Consider the following 22991-nt stretch of genomic DNA (forward strand, 5'->3'; position numbering starts at 1 on the left):
CATCAAATCTGAAAAAATGTTGGGCACCCTTTCTACCAATATTTTCTCCAGTCCCTCCTCCCTTTATGGACTCTATCGCATGTGCGTCATGCCCCTTGAAACTGTGCCACAGCTCACTAAGACTCTGTCCTTTTCTTTCAGTCTTTCCCTCTCTGTGTTTTACTTTGGGTCACTTTTTTAAAAAAGATTTTATTTATTTATTTTTAGAGAGAGGTGGAATGGAGGGAGAGAGGGAGAGAAACATCAATGTGTGGCTGCCTCTTGCGCACCCCCAACTGAGGACCCGGCCTGCAACCCAGGCCTGTGCCCTGACTGGGAATCAAATTGGCAACCCTTTGGTTCACAGGCCAGTGCTCAATCCACTGAGCCACACCAGCCAGGGTACTTTGGGTCATTTTTATTGTAGGTCATCATATTTATTAATCTGCAGAGTCTAATGTATCAATTCCATCTTGTGTACTTTTTTCATATATCTCAGGCATTATAATTTTCATTTCTAGAATTTCAGCTTGGGTCTTCTTAATACTTTCCATGTCTCTTTTTAACATGTTCAGTCATGTCCCGGCCGGGTGGCTCAGTTGGTTGGAGCATTGTCCAGTGCACCCAAAAGTTGCATGTTATATTCCCCGGTCAGGACACATAACTAGGTTGTGGGTTCGATCCCTGGTCAGGGAGCATATGAGAGGCAATCAATCAGTGTTTCTTGCTTACATCAATGTCTCTCTTTCTCTCCCTCTCTCTTTTCCTACTTCTCTCTCTAAAACCAATAAACATATCCTTGGGTGAGGATTCTTTTTTTAAAGCCACATGTTCAGTCTTTCCTCCAGTTCCTAGAATAGTTGGAATAAAGTTGTAACTGTGAGGATGTCCTTCCTTGTCTACAAATTCTGTCTCTGGTGTCAGTTCTGGCTCAGTCTGTTGATTTTTCTCCTCAGTCTGACTAGTGTTTTCCTGGCTCTGTGACTGCCTGGTAAGTTTTTCACTGGCAGCTAGATGTGAATTTGACATTGTTGGGCTCCGATGGTAGTGCCTTCCTACATGTGACCCCTGACCTTGGCTCTGCAAAAGTTTGATCAGAAAGAGGGTGATCCCTTCCGGCCATGCCTTTAAGCTTGGTCAGGAGGCCTCAGAGTGGGGTTTTGTTTAGTGTTAGTTTTCCCCTTGATGAAGGAAACTCTTCTAAATGCTCAACCTGACACGTGTGGATTAGCACGTGCCCCACCCTGTATGAGCTCCAGGGGCTGTTCCTTCTCATCCTTTCAGGTGGTTCTTTCCCCAGACTCCAGAACTGTCCTCAAACACCCACACCGCTCTGGCCTCGGGCTCCCACCCACACACCCGACAGATGGCTCCTCACGGTGCCCCAGAGCCTCAGAGCCCCCCACTGTCTCTCTGCACCCCAGGTCCTGCTCCTCCTGCTTCCACTGCCCAAACTATCACCTGCCTGGGCCCCTCTTCACTCTGACTAGCACCTTGTCCTGGGCTCCAGGGGCACAGAGGCCAGCATCCGCTGCACTAGCCTTAACCTGCGCTGTAGAGCACAGGCTGCTGTACAACACAGGTTTGCAAGGTGAAGGCACAGCTGCTCCAGACACGCCCATACCTCCGAGTTCCTGTTAACTGCACCCACACCTGCCCCAGCCTGTCCCTGACAAAGCCCAGAGGCAGACCCTGCTATGCCATGGAGGGCAAGACCCCCAGCATTGAGAGAGAGAGAGAGGATGGAGAGATGCAGTGATTTTTCAACCGTGAGCTGCAGGTGGGGAGGGGCTGCAGAGCCCTGAGTCCCATTTCACAAATGGGAAGTGGCGTTGAGCCAGAATCAGCAGGTCAGGGACCACAACTCTGCACCCAGGACACCAACTGGCTTCCAGAAAGGCAAGACACCCCATCCCCTGTTCTGTGATAGAATGCTGGGGGCTGCTGAGGTGCCAAGGACCCAGAACAAAGGGAGGCTCCTAGCCAACGTGGGATCCTGGAAGCCAGGGAGGCAGATGACCAGCAGTGGACCAGAGGCTTGGCTGGGGCGGGGGGCGGGTTGTAATGTGACCACAGGGCCCATGGTGGACACATACAACACCTGGAGTCTCTGCCTTTCAGTAATGGGGTACCTGTCCCGGACTGGAGGTGGTATACCCAGCAGCAGAGGGACATAGAACCATCACTGCGTTGCTCCCATCCCACACGGAAGAGGGGCTGGGCCACTAGCACTGTGCACCAGGATTGGGGGGCAGAGCCCATGACACTCAGAGCTGGGTCTGCTGGAGGGCACAGTGGAGTTTCCTGGGGATCCCAGTCTCCCCCCCGCAACAAAGCCCTGCAGGCCTCCAGCTCTCTGAGGGTGAGACACGGTGGCCTCCAGTGGAGGAGGGCTGGGACTCTCCAAAAGCATGAGAATCACCAATTGTGCCTTCCAGCCTCTCCTAGCTGGACTCCAGGACTGGGGCACAGGGACCTCGGGTGCGGAGGAGGGCCCAGGTGAGGAGGCCCAAGTAATTGAGCCGACACATGTGCGCTTCGCACCCAGGAGGCTTGGGACTGATGGCCAAGGCCTGGACCCAGCTGCCCTCCCCGCTGGGCGCCCCCAGGGGTTGTGAGCTTCACCACGGCAGCGAGAGCAAGGGCTGTCTGAATGGTCCCCTAGGGAGCACTGGGCCGTGGGACACATGTGTCATGGCTCTGACGCCTCCCCTTTCAAGAGGGTTGGGGGCCAAGGGGTTGGGGCAATTGACAGAGAGAGGCAGGGACCGGGACAGAGAGCAGATACAGAAACCAGACAAGAGTGAAGGGTGATCGAGGAAAGAAGCGAGGATGGAGGGACAAAGGGCAGGGCCAGAGCTGCAGGGTGACTGGGCCGGACAGAGGGGCCGAGGTTGCAGTAGGAGCAGTGATGGGGGCAGGCTGTTTGGGAGGAGGCAGGGAGCACGAGGTGAGGGACTGCGCCTGGCACGCCCGCCAGCACCTGGAGGGTTCGTCCGGTAATTAGGCCTCGGTCCAGATGGGCCCCCCAGTCCCGCAATCAAAATGCTAATAGGCCCGGGGCGTCCGGCTGCGCCTCGGCCCGGCCCGGCTCCCTCTGGGACGGAGCAAGGATCAGTGGCTCGACGGATGAAGATCCCGGCACCCGCCCCCACTTCGGACCTCGCCGGCTGTGCCCCTGCGATAAGTGGGCGGCCGCACCCCACCCCCGCCCCTCGGGAGCTACTGCCACGCAAGATGAATATTCCGCCGCTGCCACGGTCGGGGCCGCTGGCTACAAAGCAGGCCTGTGGTCTCCTACGCGCCCCTGCGCTGCGCTGGCTCACACCAACCCTCTCACGACTCTTGGGTGGAGATGCGGGAGGAAGCGGGGAGCAGTGCAGGCTGCACCGCGGCGCTGAGCTCAGCAGTCTCCGCACGCCCCCGCATGCGCGCCCCGGCCGTGGCCCGACAGCCGCGCGCTCCCGGCCGGTGTTCGCGGGCCCGCCGTGCGGCCCCACACAAGGTCACCGTATGCAGCGAGCGACGGGTGCGCGCGCACCCCAGCCTTGCGCAAGCTTTTGGCTCGGCCGCGCCCGGACACTCCCCGGAGCCACCCTGGCGACCTCGGTCCCCGGCGACAGCAGGCCGCATGAGGGCGCACTCCGATGGTGGGGACCCGAACCACCCGGCGGGGGCGGGAGAGGGGACAATGGCGGCTCCGGGCCTTAATAAGGGACATATGTCTCCGCGTGCTGCCATTGTGCGGCTCGGAAACCGCCCCCCCCCCGCACCCTCGCACCCTGCCATTGGCTGCTGGGCCTGACGTCATGGGAGCTGCAAACTCGGGGTGGGCGGCCGCGGGAAGAGTTATCCGCCTGGTTACGGGGGCCGCGGGGTAGTGGGTGGGGGGAGCTGCAGCCGCGCGGAAGGGTGAAAATCCACCAATGAAGCCGTATTTCTGGAGCAAGGGCATGGGGGCCCTTCTTTTCTTCCACACCCCGCTTGCTGGGTCGCTGCTGCGCTCGACATCTGCCCCTTGGGAGGGAGGCGAGGTGGAGGGAGGGTTCTCCAGCGGGCACGGGGTCAGCCCGGGTGACCGAGTGGCAGGGAGACACTGCGGCATAGGGCGCGCGCAGAGCGTCCACGCTGCGCTTTCGCTGCCTCAGCATTCGCTCCCGAACCTCCCGCCTGCCCCTCCCGCCCTGCAGATCCCCGGCCTCCGCACCCGAAAGTAGGCAGGCCGGACCAGACTGTAGTCTGCCCTGCGATCCTTCCCAAAGATGCCAAGGCCGGGGCTCGTGTGTCCTAGGCCGGTTTCCACCTCTGCCCCCACCCCCGACAATGCCGCCGATCGCGGACTTCCATTCCCGGAGCCACACCGGGGAACTTCAAAATGCGAGGGCCGCGGCATCCCCAGGACCCTTCCCAGGAGACCCCGGCCGGGCCCGGCCCAGCGCTGCCATTTCCGCCGCCCTACCGCCCTCCCCCTCCCGCCGCTCCTGGGCTTTAAAAGCCAGAGGCTGGGCCGGGCCGTAGGCAGAGGCGGCCGCGGGCGCAGGAGGCCGGGCCCAGGAGCTGTCCGAGCGGCGAGCCCCGCCCCCGGAGCCCCCGTCTCTCCCTCCCTCTTTCCCTCGGCCCGCCCTCCCTACGCACCCCTCCCCCCGAGGACCCCCGCCCCCCGCCCGCCGCCACCGCCGCCGCCGCTCGCTCAGGCTGCAGAACAATAAAGCAAGCCTCCCAGAGACCCCCGCCGAGGACCCCCGCCCGGCGGCCGAGCCCCCGCGGCCCGCCCCTCGCCGCCCGCGCGGGCAGAGCGCGCCCGGTCGCTGGCCGAGGTGCTGGCCGGGCCGGCGCTGGCCGCGGTGCTGAAGCTGCCGCCGCTCCCGCCGCCGCCGCCGCGTTCTCCGGGCCCGGCGCCGCCACCCCCGGGGACATGGGGGGTCGCTGACTGAGGCTCCGCCGCGGCGGCGGGGGGGAGGGGAAGGGGGCCGCGGAGCCGGGCCAGCCCTGCACCCACTCGCAGCCTCTGGGCCCGGGACGGAGCCGCTCCCCCCTCCCGCCCCCCCAGCCTCCTCCCCCGCCTGTCCAGGGGCGGCACTGCGGGCTGGGAAGCCGGGACCAGAGGAGGGAAGGAAGGAAGGAAGGAGGGAAGGAAGGAAGGAAGAAAGGAAGGAAAGAAGGAAGGAGGAACGGAAGGAAGGAAGAGAAGAGAGAAGAGAAGAGACAAGAGGTGAAAAGAGAAGAGGAGAGAAGAGGGAAGGAAGGAGAAGAGGAGGATCCGGAGGAGCCGCGGAGGAAGCGCAGGCAGGAGGAGAGAGGTCGGCGCTCCTGCGGCAGCATCCGAAGGCCGGAGTGGGGACCCGTGCTACCTCCCGCCGCTCCTCGGATGGTGACGGGGCTTCGCCGCGGCTGCAGCCCCCCCGCGCCCCGGCTCCGCAGGCCCGCAGTGCCGGAGCCCGGCAGGAATCATGCCCAGGTCCTTCCTGGTCAAGAAGGTCAAACTTGACACGTTCTCCTCGGCAGACCTCGAGAGCTCCTACGGGCGCGCCCGCAGCGACCTCGGCGTGCGGCTGCAGGAGAAAGGTGCGAGCGCGGCTGAGTCGGGGCGGCGCGGGGTCCTGGGCGATGCTGAAAGGAGCGGAGGGCCAGAGCGTGGGGTGGAGGGGGCGGGGGCCCCAGGAAATAGACCCTAGGGAAGCAGACCAGCAGGAGGCGGTGGCTGAAACCAGACTGTGGAGTGGATGAAGATGGGGGTGGGGAGAGAGGAGAGGGGAAAGCAGAGTCAGGCCAGAACCGGTCCGAGGCTGGGCAGTGAGAGTGCCATCGCGGGAGAGAGGGTGGGGCCAGGGGCCGGGGGCCGGGGACAGGAAGTGCCTGCAGGCACACACTGACCCATACCGTGACCCACGCCGCAGGGACACCTGCTGACATGACGGGACCCAGTGGTGCCTGCACACCCACACCCAGGAACTGGGGCCTGCCTCAGTTGTCCTCTTCTCCTCTCTGGCGACACCTCCAGGACTGCTTGCTAGGGCCAGCAGGGGCTGGTGTGAGCTCCAGAGGGAGCAGGCGTGGGGTCCACTGTAGGCCGCCCACCTGTCAGGGCGAAGATACCAGCAGAGGCAGCAGCAGGATCCTCCCTGAAGCCAAGGGTCAGGAAGAAGGATGTGGGCAGGGGAGGTCCCAGGTGCTGGAGGCAGGGGGAGGCTCTTTGTGTGAGGTTACCCAAGTTCAAGGACAACTGTTAACATGCAGGCAAGGGTGCCAGGAGTGCCAACAACATAGGTTGGCGGAACAAGTGTGACCTGCAGAAGCAGGAGCCTGTGTGCGCCCATGTGACTGCGTGCGGCCATGTGACTGTGCGCTTGTGTGTGACCCTGTATGAGTGTGTGCCTGCCTGTGTGCCACTACATGGGACCATGTGACTCTGAGGCCACTGTGCACCCATGTGACTGGTAACCCTGGCTGAGAGTACGTCCGGGTGGCTGCATGTGTTCCAGGATCAGCGTGCAGCCCACCCTGTGAGGGGACTCCAGGGTTGCCGGTGGCTGGGTGTAACCCTAAAGAAGCCAGTCTGCATGGTGTTGAGTGTGCATTTGTGCCAGAGGTTATGAGATCCATCTTGTGCCTGGAAAACAGCTGCAGTTTGCAGCATGAATGGTGCTCCCTGCCTGCGGCTTGTCCCTGTGAAGGTGTCCCCTGCTGGACGCCCTGACACTCTCCCTGGCTGCCTGGCCTGTCTTGGGAAGTCCCCCACAGTGGGTAGGGCCTGGGGGAAAGGGCAAGCTGGGACAAGGTGGGACCCAAGGGTGCAGGGCGACTGAAGGGAGTGCAGGGAGAAGCAAAGTGAGTGAGGGAGATAGGTCTGGAGCCAGAGGGGTCAAGTCCAGTGAAGGGAAGACCCGGGAGATTAGAGGGTGGTGCCAGGGAGAGCTCCAGGGCCTGCGGGAGGGACGCGTCTCCAGGGCTTGTGGCTGGACCCAGAGAACCAGAGAAGGGCAGCATCGAGGCTGGGGGCGGGTTCCCGGAGACCCAGGGGAAGAGCCGCGGGGAACCCCGAGAGGCGGTAGCGATGGGGTCCCTGGGCAGGAGACACTACTGGCTTTGTGCGCTGTGGGTCTGCAGTGTGTTGCATAATCAGAGAAAACTGCTGAAGTGGGGAGAACCCGAGGGGGAGGGGAAGGAGGGTGAGGGAAGCGCCGCCCCTCCCCCCTGACCTTGAGGCTCTGCTGAAGGGGGGCAGCCGCACCGAAGATGCGCGTCTTCCTCCCTCCGCGTGGGTGGGGCTGGCGGGAGGTTGGGGGCGGAGTGGGGCCAGACCCTGTCTCATCTCTCCTTTCCTCTCTTCCCCTCCCTGCTGCCTTCATCCTCTGCCCCGCGGTCCCTCGGCCCCTTCCCCTTTGTCCTCCTTCTCCTGCTTCCCTCTTTCCCGACCCCGGCATCTCCCGCCGCCCATCTGTGTGTGTCTCGCCCGCTGCCCGGTTCCTTGCCCGCTGTCTGCCTGTCTGTCTGCCTCGGCCCTCAGGATACCTCAACGACTACGCCGGGCCCGCCTCCGTCTACGATGGCGACACCGAGGCGGCCTTGCTTAAAGGGCCTTCCCCGGAGCCCATGTACGCTGCGGCGGTGCGTGGGGAGCTGGGCCCGGCGTCCGTGGGCTCGGCGCCGCCGCCCACCCCGCGCCCGGAGCTGGCCACCGCCGCTGGCGGCTACATCAACGGTGACGCGGCCGTCAGCGAGGGCTACGCGGCCGACGCCTTCTTCATCACTGACGGGCGCTCGCGCCGTAAGGCCGCCAGCGCCAGCGCAGCCGCCGCCGCCCCCTCCACGGCTTCGGCCCCCGACGGCGACGGCGGAGGCGGGGCTGTGGCGGGTGCGCGCGCTGTGGGGTCCGGCGGCCGGGGCAGCACACGCGCAGGTGCGGGCGCCGAGGCCCGTGCGGGGCCCGGGGCCGGCGGCTCGGGGGGCCGGCACGCCTGCGGCGAGTGCGGGAAAACGTACGCCACGTCGTCGAACCTGAGCCGCCACAAGCAGACGCACCGCAGCCTGGACAGTCAGCTGGCGCGGCGCTGCCCCACGTGCGGCAAGGTGTACGTGTCCATGCCGGCCATGGCCATGCACCTGCTCACGCACGACCTGCGCCACAAGTGCGGCGTGTGCGGCAAGGCCTTCTCCCGGCCCTGGCTGCTGCAGGGCCACATGCGCTCCCACACCGGCGAGAAGCCCTTCGGCTGCGCGCACTGCGGCAAGGCCTTCGCTGACCGCTCCAACCTGCGCGCGCACATGCAGACGCATTCGGCCTTCAAGCACTTCCAGTGCAAGCGCTGCAAGAAGAGCTTCGCGCTCAAGTCCTATCTTAACAAGCACTACGAGTCGGCCTGCTTCAAGGGCGGCGCCGGCGGCGGGGGACCCGCGGCCCCGGCGCCGGCAGCGCCGCAGCTCAGCCCCGTGCAGGCTTAGGGCGGCGGCGCCTCCGTCAGCTGGGTCGGCTCTCAGCAATATGGGCCCCCAGGAAAGTTTCCGCCGGCGCTCGGGTGGAGGGAGCCAGAGGGTGGACCCCTCCTCACAGCAATAGGGGGAGGGGGCCCGGCCCCGCCCCGCCCGACAGGGGCCTTGCCGGTCTCTTCAAGCAATAGGGTCCCGAGGGGAGACCCACCCCGAGCTCCCTCCCTTCCCCTCCAGGGTGCCCCAGGCTTTTTCCCAGCAATAGGGTCGAGGAGACCCAGAACTGAACCTCATCTCCGAGTTAGGTTTCTGAAGACGGGGGTGGGGTGAGGTAGGGAGCGCCTCCTCCTCCCTCCTCTGCGCCCCTGGATCTTGTCGCAGAGACTCAGGTCTTCCCCACCCCTTCCCAAGCCTTCCAGGGCCAGGCCTCTGGCCTGGACATCCAGGGAGCCGGTCCCTCCCCAGCAACAGGCCCGGAAGGAGCAGGAGCGCGGCCTGCAGAGGCGTCCCTACTCCTCGGTCTTCGCTGAACCCCCGGAGTGTTAGACGCGGCGGGGCCGGGGAGGGAGGAGGACAGCGGCACCCTTTCCCCTCGAGTCCTTCTGGGGCCTCAGTCCGAGCCGCTATAACCCTAGCCTAGCATCCTCTGCCAAATCGAATTCTTCCAGCCCAGCTTCCCGGGCTCTGTCCTCCATAACGAATATAATGACGCATATCGAATCGCATGGACTTATCCGACCTCCTCAGACCCCCGCCCCCGCCCTGCCCCGGGGCTCCCTCCCTCGTACCCGGGCTTTCCGTGTTGGAGGACGGATTCCTGGGGCCCGGCAGGCAGGCCTGGGCACGGCCCTCTACACACCTCTCTGTATTCGCTTTGCGGGTAAAGCCCCCTGGGGGGGGGGTGGCAGATGCGTCGGGTTTCTTTCTTTCTGTATTTGTACGTTTTATTTATGAACGGATTGCACTCGGGTCAGGGAAGGGGCGCTGAAGCCCCATCCTTCCCACCGACGCCCGGGGCTTGGGATGTCCAGGATCATTTTCCCCGCCCCTGAACCCCGCTACCACCTGGGCCCCACCTCCAGGGAGCCTCAGGCCCCGCCTCTCAGAGGCCGGCCCCTCCCCCGAGACCCAGGCCCCTCCCCCACTCTGTTGCCAACTTTCGCCGGTCTATGCCAAAGCCTCGGCGGCGACTCCGCCCCAAGGGCCCGCCCGATTGGCCGCCGCCTTTGTGACGTCACTGCATGCAGCCCCAACCCCCCTCCCGTCCCTTCCCGGGGCTGCCCGTTCCCTGCCCCTCTTAGTTAGTCCGATGCTGACTATAGAGCAATAATGCGCACTGCATGCGAAGCTGCCGCCGCCTCTAGAGTTACTGAGAATCAGGTATCCCCCTGCCCCACCCACCCCATAGGCCCCTAGATCAGGGACGCTGCGCGGGGCCGGACGCGCAGACTTTCTCCCCCCCCCGCCCCTACCCGCATCCCCCCCAAGGCAGAGCCCGGCGGTGTAATGGTTCCAGGGGGCGGGGGGGAGATGGTTGCCCCCAAACCCCCTCCAGTTGTCCATCATCCATTGACCGTCCATTGAGTACCTACTATGTGCCAGGCCCACTACAGAGTCTGCCAGGGCCGTGGCGACCTGCGGGGGTGGTGGTGGTGCATACTCATGACAGGGGCACAACGCACTTAGGTGCGCCAGGGACAGCGGCAGATGCAGAGAGAGGCCGAATCCTAAGACCCAAACCGGCGCCCAACCCTTTCCACCCGGGGACAATGCTGGGCGCAGTCGGTCTCTGCCTTTAACTTGGGCCTGGCGTTCTGCTGGGTGGCAAACACCTAGAGCCCCAAGGTCCAGCGCCACCAAGGCCGCCCATACCGACCCCAGCGCTTCCTCCATACATACCCTGGCTACCCGCTCTGCCCTGTTGGGCCAGGGCCCCAGGACAAATGGAAAGATGCACGCTGGAGCTTATGACTTGGTTAGCCCCATCCCCATGGGCACCAAGCCCTGCTGCTGCCCAGCTGCATCCGCAGGGGTGGACCCGAGGGCCCAGCAGAGCAGGGCCCACATCCCACACCCCTTCCATCCCAGCTCGGTACCCACACAGCTCCCAAGCCGAGACCTGCCCCCCTGTGTCGGGCACACCCGCATGCACACACGCACACAGGCACCCTCCCTCTACCCCTCCCCTCCCACGCCTGTGTACCTACCTAAGGAGAAGGCCGGAGGGCCGTGGGCGAGCCAGGGCCTCCCGCTTCTCCCCACACCCCGCCGCCGTGGAAAGCCATGGGCCCCCTCCTGCCCCCATAACTAAGCAGCACAATAACCGACTTAGCGAATTCAGGTAGAAGGAACGTTTAGGTAGCACCTATTTTGTACTGATTCTACAAGTAGGGCCCGAGATGCGGGGGCCCTCGGGTGGGGGCTGCGGCCGCCGGCCCGCCCCGCCCCCACCTCCGCCTGCGCCCCGCCGCCTTGTACATACTCCCACCCGGAACAGGCCGGGATTTTTACTCGGGCCGCGCCCCTCTTCGCCCCCGTTTGGGGCCGGGCCGGCCGGACAGACGGACGGACGGACAGACCTCCTTCCTAAGCACAATAGCACCAGCTCCCCGGAGCACCGCACCTCCACGAGGAGAATAAACGCCACTCTTGATAGAACTTGGAGTGTCGGGCTGATGTATCCAGGGCCCGGCTCGCTCTGTAGGGGGCGCTGGGGACATCTGGGGGGCGTCCTTCCGTGTTGCGTACCCTCGCGTGCTGCAGGCACAGGCCCAGCGCTGAGAGGGGCAGCCTGCTCATCACGCAGCCCTGGGGGCCCGTCGCTGCCTTCCGCTAGGGCGCGCCCGTGTCCTTTTACGAGAGTTGTCTTCTACCCGGGAGGGCTCCAAGCTCCAGGAGCATGCCTTTTCCCCAAGGCAGAGCACTTGGAACTTCTGTGGTAGGTGAATGCACTCTATGCCAGGAACTGGAGGAGCTGGGGACTCCAGCATACAGTCAAGCCCAGCTCAGGCCGGTGCTAGAATGGCCACAGTAGGTACAGCAGGGCCTGAGGTGCTCCCACTATCCCTGCAGGGCTTCCTGCACCGCTTCGCCCCCGGCAGAACTGACAGCCACCAGCAAGCCCTCCTGATGCCAGTGGAGAAAATGAGGATGGAAAGGGTGAGAGGTCTGACCCCTTCCTGCAGCCTTCTACCCATAGCCTGACCCGCAGACTCAGGGGTAGGTTCCCCCAGTCTGAGGAGGCATCCATGGTTCTGGGGAGGAGGTGCGCAGGGGCAGAGAGGCTTCCACAGCCACCCACAGCCCTCAGGCTCCAGAGGAGGAGTCAAATTGAGATGAGGGGTGAGGCTGTAATCGGTGGGGACAGTCCAGGGACAGGGATCCCCTACCCCAGCAATTCCCCCTGACACCCAGGTAGTCAGGCATGAGCTGAGAGGCCCGAAGTCTTGGAGACGTGGTCAAACCAGGTCAGCACAGCTGCTCTCACCCGCAGGGTGAGCCCACCCAGACTCCATCATGAGGACAGCAGGGAAGCCTGACCTGCCATAGGTCCTAACGTGTAGGTCTGCTGCTCAGGGTGGGGCTTACATGGCACCCGCCCCCACTTGGTGTTCTCGCCCCGCCACGTCTCCCGCAGGTGCCGAGGTTCTGCCTTATTGGTGCGCTAACAGTCCGTGCCTTCCCATTGGCTCGCACGGCCCTGCTTTCCTTGCTCTCAAATCTAGTGCGGGAACCTTGGCTACCCCCTAACCCCTGTGCCCGGACCATTTTGGTCACCTCACTCCACCGCCGCTTGCCAGCCGGCCGCTTGGAGCCGGGAAGTGGAGACAGTCATCCACCTCCAACAGGACCCTTCACTTCTCATTGGCTACTGCGCTCAGCCTCTACGAGCCTACTGGTAGTCTGAGCGGTCAGTCTTCTTCTCAATCCGCGTGCCAGTCCGGGCCACCATTCTAGTTTTTTTGCTCTGTATTGGGGAAGGAAAAGGCCAGAAGGCGCGCGGGGGCACGTTGACACCAGTGCGTGTCTTACCCCTGTTCGCAGCCTGGGAGATGGAGTTGGGAAAGCTCCCAGGGCTCAACCCCACGCTTCGGCCTCCGAAGAGGAACCTCTCCTTTGTATTCACTCCATTGGGATCAGTATTCTGCCTGTCCCGGTTCGGCCGAACGTTCTTGGAGACTGGTTAGGAGATGGAGCCCATTGATCCATGGAGGCTGGGCAACGTGGGCACGCGAAGGCTGCTCTCCCTTCCAGTCAGGGCGGCCTCGAAGATACCTGCCCGGTAGCCCCAGCCTGCCGGGTAGGGATGCCAGGCTGACATAAGCTCCAGCCGTGGTAGAGGTGGTGGTGAGCCAGGCCCATAGGAGAGGCCACGGACCTCAGGCAGAGCCTCTCGGTTTATTTGTTACCTGGAGAGGTGCTCTTCTCATAATGGCTAATGGGCTCTGCTGCTACAGGGTTCTTGGGTAAACCAGGCCTCAGCCCCAGTAAGCCGCTGAACCCCGAGATCCATGATGCTCACATTCCATGCCTCCTGTAGGATGCGGGCCAAGCCAAGGTGGGACGCGGACTCTCCTACCCGCGTGCTGCATTTTGCGGTTGTCAAGATGGATTAGCTGTTTTATCTGACGACAGGGGAGACTGCACGAGCTGCAATGACACAGAAGCCTCTGAGTCCCTGCGACCCGGGACCCCAGGTTCCCCAGCCCTGGATACACTGCCTGGTGGGAAACTGGGAGGCCATGCTGATTGGCGGACGTGGACGGAAGGGAGACCAGTGGGAGCGGGCGTGAAGGGGCGTGGCTACACTGGAGGCCCGCACCGTCCCTACCCCCATTGGGTCCTGGGAGTCAGCGGGCAGGGCGGCCGTCCCGGGGACGCGGGGCGTAGGCACTTTCTCGTGCGCCATTCTTTGGCCTGGCGCTTGTCTTAACCACCGAAGCTGAGGAAAAGCGGATGCCTGTGATGGTAGCTACACTCGTGCTCCGCGAGGTGCGCGCTCGAGAACCCACGCGCTGGCTAGTGGGCGCGGCGAGCCACCGCGGACAGGACTCCTGCCGGCGACCGGACGATGACGCACGACGCGTTTCGTGACTAACCTCCACCCCACATTCCGCGCTTGTGTTTAAGGAGTGGCCAGGGGAGGCGCACAGCAGCCACAAGGCCGGCGTGTCCGCGGAGAGGCCGAAGCCGGTGACAGCAGGGTCGCCGCCGGCCAGCGCCGGGAGACCAAGACGCCCAGGGTGCCCCGCGCCGAGGGACCACGACTCCCAGAGTGCCCCGCGCGCCCGCGGACTACAAATGGGCGCGCGCCCCTGCCGCCCGCCAATTAGCGGCTCTCGAAGGGACGCGGCGGCGAGCCGTGGGCGGACCCGGCGGGCGCACGGGCTACGGCGGCCGGCAGGGGGCGGTGGCGGCCGTTGGCCTTGGGTCCGGAGGCGGGGCCGCGGGCGCTGAGAGTCCGGCGGGCTGCGACTGGGCGGCAGTGTGCGGACTGAACCATGGGCGACCGCGGAGGCGCGGGTGGCTCCCGGCGCCGCAGGACGGGGTCGCGACTCTCGAGTCAGGGCGGCGGCGGCCCCGCAGCGGCGGAAGAAGAAGTGCGGGACGTGGGCGCCGGGGGGGACGCCCCGGCGCCGGCCCCGGCCCGGGTCCCAGACAAGGACAAGGACGCAGACGCCGACGTGGGCAGCGGCCCCTGGGATCTGAGGTAGCGGTGCCGCTGACTCATAACCTCTGACCCCTGACCCAGGCCCCTGTTACGCTCCCCGGTCCCTCGGGCGTGGCCGCAGGAGCGCGGGCTCAGCTTCGGAGAGCCCGGCCCCCGGGCTTCGCGTAGGCAGGAGTGCGGCTTGGGCTCCCATGGGAAAACTGAGGCCTAGGGGTTGGGGGGTCGCCGGCCGGGGCCACTCAGGCGGGGGCGCAGGGCCGCCGGCAGCAGCCCTGGCTTGCAGCCCTTCGTTCGTCTGTTCGTCCTCATTGGGTCCCGATGCTCTTTCTCGTGTGGGTCGGGAGCCCGGCGCTTTAGGCGGGCTGGTTCCGGGCTGGTTCCGGGCTGGCCCCAGCCTCCTCCGTCCGCGGTGCTTCGTGATGAAGGGGGTCCCTCCTGAGGGCCGCGAGGGTTGCCTTGGGGGTAGAAGAGGGGGCCCAGCTGGAGAGGGCCTGCCTAAGGCCGGGAGCTGGGGCAGTGAGCGGCTCTCCTCCCTCCCTTTCCCCCTCCTTCATTCCTCACGGACGCGGGGCTGGCCTGGGCCCTGCTCCTGTTCTCAGAACCAGGGCTGTGGGGACAGAGTTGGGTTTCCGTTGGGGAACAGGAGACGGTGGGCCCGCCGCAGGTGCAGGACCGACTGGAAGGGGTGGGGGCTGGCTGCCAGGGGTCCCTTTGCCACCCTCGGGCCTTCGCCCTGGCCCAGGGGCCCTGGGGACTCTGGCTTTGGGAGCAGCTTGGGGACGAGAGGTCATCAAGGAGGAAGTGGGCAGGGATTTGCTCTCTTCGTAAAGCAGAGCTGAGGCTTTCTTCACAGGGCGCCCTGAGGAGGGGTGGGCCAGGGCAGCCGGGGTACGGGCGCTGCCCCCGCCCTTGGGGCGCTCACAGTCCACCCGAAAGATAAGATAATCTCAGCGCCCAGCCTGCGAGCAAAGGTCGGGCTGATGCTTGTGGAGGCTGGTCCCAGAGGGGGGGCTCTGCAAGAGGGGTCCTTGCTTCCTGTGTGGAGGCTGATGGGGGTTCAAGACTGCCCTGTCAGCTCCCCAACTTACCCTCTCTGGGGGCAGGGGCCTGGCTCACATCGTCGCCCTCTGGGGCGTGGAAATTGGGTTCTTCAGTGTGTGATGGGGGTGCTGCCACTCTGGGATGAGCAGAAGCCTCTCCTGTGCTTTCGGCCGCCCGGTGGAGGGAGTGGGGGCCCTGTCTGCCCACCCGGAGGGGCCGTAGATGGCAGGGCTGCGGTGTGTGTGTGTGCAGAGCTGGTGACCACAGTCCCCTCCTAGTGTCTAGGACATTCTGGCTGTGTGTGCTTGCCCCTCAAGCCGGGGGCTGCGGCCATGGTGTTGGGGCGGCCGGGCCTGCCTTGCTGTGGCTCACCCCCTTGTCATCCTCCTGACCCGGGCCTTGCTCTCCCCTTTCCTCCTTAGCCCCTCCCTGTACTTCCTGCTCACCTTTGCCTGGCCCTGGGTGTGGGTTTATTCCAGCTCAGGGCCTGGGTGTGGCCATGGGGCAGGAAGGAAAGGGCACCCCTTTCACCTTTTTGTAAAGATTTTATTTATTTTTAGAGGGGAAGGGAGGGAGAAAAAGAGGGAGAGAAGCATCAATGTGTGGCTGCCTCCTGTGTGCCGACCACTGGGGACCTGGCTCACAACCCAGGCCTGTGCCCTGACTGGGAATCAGAGCGGCAGCCCTTTGGTTCACAGGCCGGTGCTCAGTCTACTGAGACGCACCAGCTGGGGCAAGGGTACCCCTTTCTGCTCTGCCTGTAGCTCACTCCTTCCCTGAGCCCCACACTCTGCCTGGGTTCATGGCTTTCCCAGGGTGTTTGTTCCTGGGTGTCTTCTGCCTCTCCCTTTCCAGCGGGGTCTGAGAGTGTGAGGATCCCCCTCAGCCACCTTGGGCCCCAGGGCTTGGCCTTGGAAGAGGAGGTGGCGGCTGGGAGGTGAGCTGGTGCTCTGCTCCCTCTTGGCTTTGCTTGGCCCCGGGGATGGGCTGTGTGGTCCCAGGCGCCCCTGGGGGCCGTGCCTCTGGGTGCGCTCTGAGCTCGAGGAGCCTGTTTCACTGTAAGCCCGCCTCCCAGTGCTGACGGGAGGGTTGAGCGAGGTGACACGTGGGATGAGTTTGGAGGGCCCTGTGGGCTGGCGCCTGGACAGTGGGTGTGGGACCACTGCAGGCACAGGCGTGGGTCACCCCTGCAGAGGGGGAGGGAGACCCCTGTGGCTCTGACATGCAGCCTGATCCTGCCCCTCCCCCCATGCCTGCGGGCCTGTCTGCGCCCTGGCTCCCGGCAGCTGACTGCACTGGTGAGGCTGGACCTGGTGGGCATTGGTGGACTCTGGGCTCCCTCCCCTGGGTCGGGGCCTCTGACCTGTGGCGGGTGCAGCCTGGGGTTGAAGAGCATCAGGAGGGTCTGAAAGGTTCTATAATGTTATTTTGTGTCAGACTGGAAAACGACACCCTTTCTCCACCTTCACTTTCATCTTGGAGATTGCCACAAATAAAGCCAGTGTAATCGTGGTCACCCAAAGGGGGCAGGGGTCACAGTGTTGAGAAACAGCCCTCTAGGCACGCCCAGCCAGCACCACGGGAGGTGGCTTTGGGCCGGTTCCAATGAAAGCCAAGGGGCTTGAACTTGGGGCAGGGGGCCAGGGACTGGCTCCGCGACCATACTCTTTGGGGAGTTGGGCCTTGGACCCCTGCCCGCTTTGTGGAGAAGCAGGTGCAGAGACTCAGGGAGAAGAGGGCCTTGGGTGGAGAGTGTGCCCAGGAGGGACCTGGAAGGTGGACATGAGGCCAGGCCTGGGGCTGGGAGAGGCCGGTGGGCTGGGCAAGGCGCAGACCTTGGTTTGGGGAGGCCCTGGCTGAAGACTGCTGAGGGGCATCTTGGCTTCTTGGCCCCTCAGCTGCCATCTGAGTGCTGACCCCAGCCACAGTCAGGCCCACCAAGGAGGCAGGGCCAGCCCTGAGAAGAGCTGTGTGCCCACTTCCCCCACCTGGGCACCTGTGGACACAGATGTGTCTGCAGGAGGGAGGGAGGCCCGGCCTTGCCTCTTACAACATGGGAGGCCTTGCTCAATGCTGTGGGGTTTTCTGCCCACACACTGCAGGGGTGAGGCTGGCACAGCCTGTGGGCGAGCAGGGCCTTCCTGCACCGTTGTTCCCCCGAGGGTCTGCTGTGTGTCCCCCGACCCTAGCCCTGGGCGGGGCAGTCCTGCATACTTTTGAGAGCCCCCCATCCCCCACCATGAGGTGGGCTCCTCTCAGCTCCCTCAGCCCATCAGGAACATGGCGCTTCCCTGTGGTTGAATTGGGACAGTGTGACTTCTGCAAACAGTTGGAGGCCGCAAGTGCAGGAGGACTGGCCCTTGGCCTGGGTCCCTATGCCCACCCAGACCTGTGTGGGCCGAGTGGGAGGAGGAGGTGGTTTGAGGTGGGGAACTCCCAGCTCGCTGGGTGGTGGGAGGAGCTGACCAAGCATGGTGGGTTTGCCTCCACCCCCACCTCTGCCCAGCACTGCTGAGTAGGTGCACAGATCCCTGGGGTGGCCTCTCCTGTGGGCCCATTGCCACTCCATAGCCAGTGTGAGTGGAGGCAGCCAGAGGCCTCTGGGGAGCAAGGCTGGGCTCCCAGTCTAGGGGGCTCCAGCCCATGGCACCCCTGGCAGGGCCAGCTTGCCCCTGCCCAGGGCCTGGAGGTCCTGCCTGGTTCCTCTCAGACTGTAAGTGAGGGGTAGGGAGTGCGGGCAGAAGAGAGGGTTGGGGTGGGAAGCATGGACCGCAGCTGTTGGGCTGGGATGGATGAGCCAGGGGCTGGAGTTGGCCGAGCGCTCATGTACTTGCCAGGGTCCTGATCTGCCCCTGGACCTGGAGGTGTGGGCAGCTTCTGGCCCTGCTTGAGGTTCACTGTCTCCTGCCCTGCCAGGTGCCACCGCCTGCAGGATTCTTTGTTCAGCTCAGACAGTGGCTTCAGCAACTACCGTGGCATCCTGAATTGGTGTGTGGTGATGCTGGTGAGTAGGATGGGGGTCAAGCAGAGCTCAGTGGAGTCTGGCCTCTCCTTGCGCACGGCTTGTGGGGCTGGGGTTGGTGTGGGCGGCCTTTGTGCTGAGAGCTGTGGCTGAGGGGCACTGAAAGAGGGGACAGGGTGGGTGGCTGGCCCTGAGCTGGTGGGCTGCGGGGCTGTGGACGGAGTGCTCCGTGAGAATGGGGCTTCCCTGGCAGCCTGTGTGAGTGGTCTTTCTTGCCATCCAAGAAGACTCCCCTCTGCTCTTGAATGGCCCTCATGGGTGTGGAGCCCCTGGCTGGCTAAGCCTGGAGTGAGAAGGTGGTTTTGGGGTGCAGAAATCCAGGCCACAGCTCTGCAGGCCCCCAGCCCCTCTCTCCCATTCTGGTACCTAGGTACCCCCCAGGAAGGTACCTCTGCCTCACCCTGTGGCCTGACTGAGGCTCCTGCCTCTGGGTCTGGCTCCTGCTGCTGGTACCTTGTGGGTGTGGGACAAGCAGTCCTGGTCTGGAAGCAGCTGGAGTCCAGGGCTCAAAGGGGCAGCCTGTGGGGCGGGGCAGAGGACAAGGGCCTGTCCGGGCCTAGCCCGGGCCCAGCCCCCACCTCTCAGCGCTGATGTGGCCCCAGGCCTTCGACCCTCACCTTGACTTGACACACCTGTCTCCATCCATATGAGAGACAAAGCCTCTGGGGTTGCCTGTGTGGAGGGGGCTCCGGGCACACCCAGAACCCCCCTGCCTGTAGCCCCAGGAAGACCCCTGGGGAGCTGAGGGGGGCACACTGCCTGGTGGGTGAGAGGCTGGCTGGGCAAGCAGACACCTCAGGAGATGCCATGTCCTTGTCCTCTGGAGGCCACTCCTGGCCTGGCCTTGGCAGCTGGGCAGCACAATCTGTCCTGCAGCCCCTGGGCTTGCCTGGCCCTTGGGGCCGCCCCACAGCCTTTCCCCTGCTTCTGGGGCGCTGCTGTCCCCACCCGCAGGCGGCAGATGTCCAGGCGCTCAGGGCTGCTGCACCCGCCCCTCTCTCTTGCAGATCTTAAGCAATGCACGGTTGTTTTTGGAGAACCTCATCAAGTGAGTGTCTTCCCCAGGACCCTGGCCCTACCCCTGAGGCCCAGCCGCACTCACTGCAGACTCAGGCTCCCCTTACCTGCTCAGGCCGCCATCCCCCCAACCCCCAGGTACGGCATCCTGGTGGATCCCATCCAGGTGGTGTCTCTGTTCCTAAAGGACCCCTACAGCTGGCCTGCCCTGTGCCTGGTTATTGGTGAGCGGGGCACTGAGGAGGGCCTTGGGTGGGGACGGGGCTCACCAGGACCTGAACCTGCCCTATGGTCTTCTGTCCGCAGTGGCCAATGCCTTTGCTGTGGCTGCCTTCCAGGTGGAGAAGCGCCTGGCGGTGGTAAGTGGTGCCCTCGTACCCCTGCTCTGTCCGGGGGTCTGCACCTCACCTGGCCTGGACTCAGGGCAGGGTGCCACCTGCCCCACTGAGCTTCAGGCCGTGTGGGGCTTTCCTGGGAGCGGCTGCACCCTAGGCCTGATGGCCTTTCACCAGGGGGACCCTTTGTCCAGGGCATGAGGCCCCTGGCTGAGTGCTGTTCCCCCCACCCCAGGGTGCTTTGACGGAACAGGTGGGGCTGCTGCTGCATGTGGTCAACCTAGCCACCATTCTCTGCTTCCCAGCGGCTGTGGCCTTTCTGTTGGAGTCCATCACTCCAGGTGCCCCCCCCCCCCAACAGTATGCCGGTCTGTCTTGGGGGACTGCAGGAGGAACCCAGGCCAGCCTCAGGCCACCCTGTGGCCGTGGCTCTCCTGGGGGTGGTGTGGGAGGCCACAGCTTGAGCCTGCCTCTCCTGCAGTGGGCTCCGTGCTGGCCTTGACAGTGCACACCATCCTCTTCCTCAAGCTGTTCTCCTACCGGGATGTCAACCTGTGGTGCCGGGAGCGCAGGGCTAGGGCCAAGTCCAAGGCCGGTGAGGGACTGCTTGCCATGGGGTGGGGGTGGGACCTGGATGGCAGCAGGGCCTCACCTTCCCCACCGCTCTCCTCCCCTCACTGGCTCCCAGCTTCTACAGGTAAGAAGGCCAATGGTGGGGCGGCCCAGCACACGGGCTCCGTGAGCTACCCAGACAACCTGACCTACCGAGGTGAGGAGCCTGCAGGGCTGGCCTGAGGGAGGGTGCTTGGGGGCAGTGCTGGGTCAGCAGGCCAAGGCCCCGGTGCCAGCCCCGCCCTCCCATTCCAGATCTGTACTACTTCCTCTTTGCCCCAACGCTGTGCTATGAACTCAACTTTCCCCGCTCCCCCCGCATCCGAAAGCGCTTCCTGCTGCGGCGGCTCTTTGAGATGGTGAGGCTGGCCTGGGCTGTGGGCTGCGAGGGGCCCCGGGCGGCTGCCAGGAGGAGGGGGGCTCAGCCTGCTGCTCTGCTTCCTCCTCCAGCTGTTCTTCACCCAGCTCCAGGTGGGACTGATCCAGCAGGTATGAGGGGCAGGACGGGGTGGGTGGGTAGAGGGGGCTCCACTGGGTGCTCAGTGGGCAGGAGCTGATGCTGTGCCCTCCTTTGCAGTGGATGGTCCCCACCATCCAGAACTCCATGAAGCCCTTCAAGGTGAGGGGTCAGGCTTCCCTGCGGTGGGCAGGGTGGGGGTGACCCAGGGCGCCAGCTGAGCCTTGTCCCCACAGGATATGGACTACTCACGCATCATCGAGCGTCTTCTGAAGCTGGCGGTGAGCAAGCTGGGAGGTGGGGCAGGGAAGGGCGGGTGGAGGGGTGGGGGGTTCGAAACCTGACATTGCCTCCCCCCAGGTCCCTAACCATCTCATCTGGCTCATCTTCTTCTACTGGCTCTTCCACTCCTGCCTGAACGCCGTGGCCGAGCTCATGCAGTTCGGGGACCGCGAGTTCTACCGGGACTGGTGGTGGGTGACCTTACAGGGGCAGGGTGAGGGTGGGTAATGGTGCCATCTGATCACTTGCGACCCCTTAACCCCAGGAACTCTGAGTCTGTCACCTACTTCTGGCAAAACTGGAACATCCCTGTGCACAAGTGGTGCATCAGGTGAGTGTGAGTGTGGGTGGTCGGCAGTGGCTGGCTCTTGAGGGACCCTGGGCGCCCATCCACAGTCTCCACCCCCCACAGACACTTCTACAAGCCGATGCTCCGGCGTGGCTGCAGCAAGTGGGTTGCCAGCACTGCGGTGTTCCTGGCCTCAGCCTTCTTCCATGAGGTCAGTGCTCTGGGGGGCGTCCTGCCTTCGGCCTGCAGCTGGGTGGTTGTGGCCCTGAGGAGCAGGCTGACGCTCATCTCTCCCACCCATCCAGTACCTGGTGAGCATCCCTCTGCGCATGTTCCGCCTCTGGGCCTTCACCGGCATGATGGCTCAGGTGAGCACCCGTGGCCTCCTCACCTACTCTTCACCTGCACTTGGTGCAGTCAGCCCTGTGGTCACCCGACTGTGCACACCCTTTGTCTCCAGATCCCGCTGGCCTGGATAGTGAGCCGGTTCTTCCGTGGCAACTATGGCAACGCAGCAGTGTGGCTGTCGCTCATCATTGGACAGCCAGTGGCCGTGCTCATGTACGTCCACGACTACTACGTGCTGCACCATGAGGCCCCCGCGGCTGGGGCCTGAGCTGTGGCACCCACACTCCTCACTGCCGCCTCACCCTCACTGCCCCCGCCTGGGTGCTAGGGCAGCGCCGGCTGCCCAGCACCTCCTCCTGGCCCTCAGGAGGCCTCTCTGCCCCTATGGGGCTGCCTCTTGCTCCCCTTGGGAGTGGGAGACCTGGCAGAGGCTAGCACCCGAAGAATCTGTGCTGATCCTGCCTCAGGGTCTGAGAGTATCAATAAAATGCTGTCCAGAATGACCTGTCTGCTGAGTGCTGGGCTGGTGGCCTGCAACACGTGGTCCAAGAGGGCCACGGAGGCAGCTGCTCTGAGGGCCAAGAAGGGCTCCTCAGGCTCCAGTGGTGCTCTTGGGATGGGGATCTGGGTCTCGGGGAGGCTGCCAAGGTGGCTCACAGGAGTGTCCTTAGTGGGGTGACAGCACAAGGGGTCAGTGTTGGAGGTTGGGCAGTCTACATGCCACACTGTGGGTGGCAACCCTCCACCTAAAAAGGGTCAGTTTACGTCAGATGTCCTGTCTGGCCACCACCCACTAATCCCACATGTGGGGTGGGACTTAGAGTGGGTGCTTGCAGCTTCCCTAGAAGTGGACCTTGGCTTCGGCAGGAGCGTCGGGTGTCTGCACCCGTTCCAGCACGTGGTCTCCCTCACTAGCAGCTGCATCCAGAGGCAGGAGCTGAGGCGCTAGCTGAGCAGCTGTCTGCACTGACCTGGGAGGGGACCCCCAGCTCTGCCCACTTGTCCTGACCTCAGGGCTTGGTAGTTTCCATGGTGCAGCTCTCAGGAAGGCTCAGCCCCAGCCCCTGCCACCTGCCAGGAGCAGGGAGGCAGCTGCGGGACCCAGTTCTGCCATGTCTTGCCTGGTCTGCTCTCAGGAGGAAGGGCCTGGGGCTGTGCTAGGCTACGCGGCCCTGACTTCTGCAGCTGTGGCACCACGGACAGCGTCTCAGGAGAACCCCCTCCCCCAACCAGAATCTGCTCAAGCCCCCTCCTCACCTCCCCTGGGCCACAGAGGTGCTAGAGGGAAGGGCTATCTGGGGGGTAGCCTTCAGAGCCCAGAGGGAGGCATCATATCCCTGGCACCCATGCCTTGGCGGGCAGAGCTGGGAGACCGTGGAAGGTAGGGTCACACGCCCCTTCCCTTTAGCCAGAGCCCCTCCTGTCCCAGAGCTGGCCCCACGCCTGGAGATTGTGCTGCTGGTAAGACGTGCCGTGGGCCCCTAGTTGCGAGACCTTGGGGAGGCGGTCTT

The 22991-nt window shown here is 64.3% G+C and overlaps 2 protein-coding genes across 3 annotated transcripts; both read left to right on the forward strand.

Moving 5' to 3' along the window:
- The first annotated feature begins 5024 nt into the window (after positions 1 to 5024).
- Positions 5025 to 11064, forward strand: SCRT1 (scratch family transcriptional repressor 1). Its single transcript, XM_090283233.1, has 2 exons — positions 5025 to 5544; positions 7487 to 11064. The coding sequence occupies exons 1-2, from the start codon at positions 5430 to 5432 to the stop codon at positions 8419 to 8421; spliced, it is 1050 nt and encodes a 349-aa protein (XP_090139359.1). The 5' UTR covers positions 5025 to 5429; the 3' UTR covers positions 8422 to 11064.
- Positions 11065 to 13820: 2756 nt separating this feature from the next.
- Positions 13821 to 21788, forward strand: DGAT1 (diacylglycerol O-acyltransferase 1). 2 transcript variants are annotated; one of them, XM_090283208.1, is made up of 17 exons: positions 13821 to 14116; positions 18035 to 18122; positions 19148 to 19188; positions 19296 to 19381; positions 19464 to 19516; positions 19728 to 19833; positions 19974 to 20087; positions 20190 to 20261; positions 20360 to 20463; positions 20555 to 20593; positions 20682 to 20723; positions 20798 to 20842; positions 20922 to 21034; positions 21109 to 21174; positions 21256 to 21343; positions 21438 to 21500; positions 21593 to 21788. In XM_090283208.1, the coding sequence occupies exons 1-17, from the start codon at positions 13908 to 13910 to the stop codon at positions 21746 to 21748; spliced, it is 1485 nt and encodes a 494-aa protein (XP_090139334.1). In that variant the 5' UTR covers positions 13821 to 13907; the 3' UTR covers positions 21749 to 21788. The 2 variants fall into 2 exon arrangements, with proteins under 2 accessions (XP_090139334.1, XP_090139333.1); XM_090283207.1 differs by having other exon boundaries at positions 13822 to 14116; positions 20181 to 20261.
- The last annotated feature ends 1203 nt before the right edge of the window (positions 21789 to 22991 follow it).

Source organism: Furipterus horrens, unplaced genomic scaffold (assembly GCF_987537825.1).
Source record: "Furipterus horrens unplaced genomic scaffold, mFurHor1.1.pri manual_scaffold_7, whole genome shotgun sequence".
NCBI classification, from domain to species: domain Eukaryota; kingdom Metazoa; phylum Chordata; class Mammalia; order Chiroptera; family Furipteridae; genus Furipterus; species Furipterus horrens.

Bases quoted from the DNA above. Each gene is read 5' to 3' on its own strand.
- SCRT1 (XM_090283233.1), top strand. From the start codon at position 5,430: ATGCCCAGGTCCTTCCTGGTCAAGAAGGTCAAACTTGACACGTTCTCC. The intron at 5,545-7,486 runs GTGCGAGCGCGG...CTCGGCCCTCAG, and splicing joins CGTGCGGCTGCAGGAGAAAG to GATACCTCAACGACTACGCC.
- DGAT1 (XM_090283207.1), top strand. From the start codon at position 13,908: ATGGGCGACCGCGGAGGCGCGGGTGGCTCCCGGCGCCGCAGGACGGGG. The intron at 20,262-20,359 runs GTGAGGAGCCTG...CTCCCATTCCAG, and splicing joins AGACAACCTGACCTACCGAG to ATCTGTACTACTTCCTCTTT. The intron at 21,344-21,437 runs GTCAGTGCTCTG...CCACCCATCCAG, and splicing joins CCTCAGCCTTCTTCCATGAG to TACCTGGTGAGCATCCCTCT.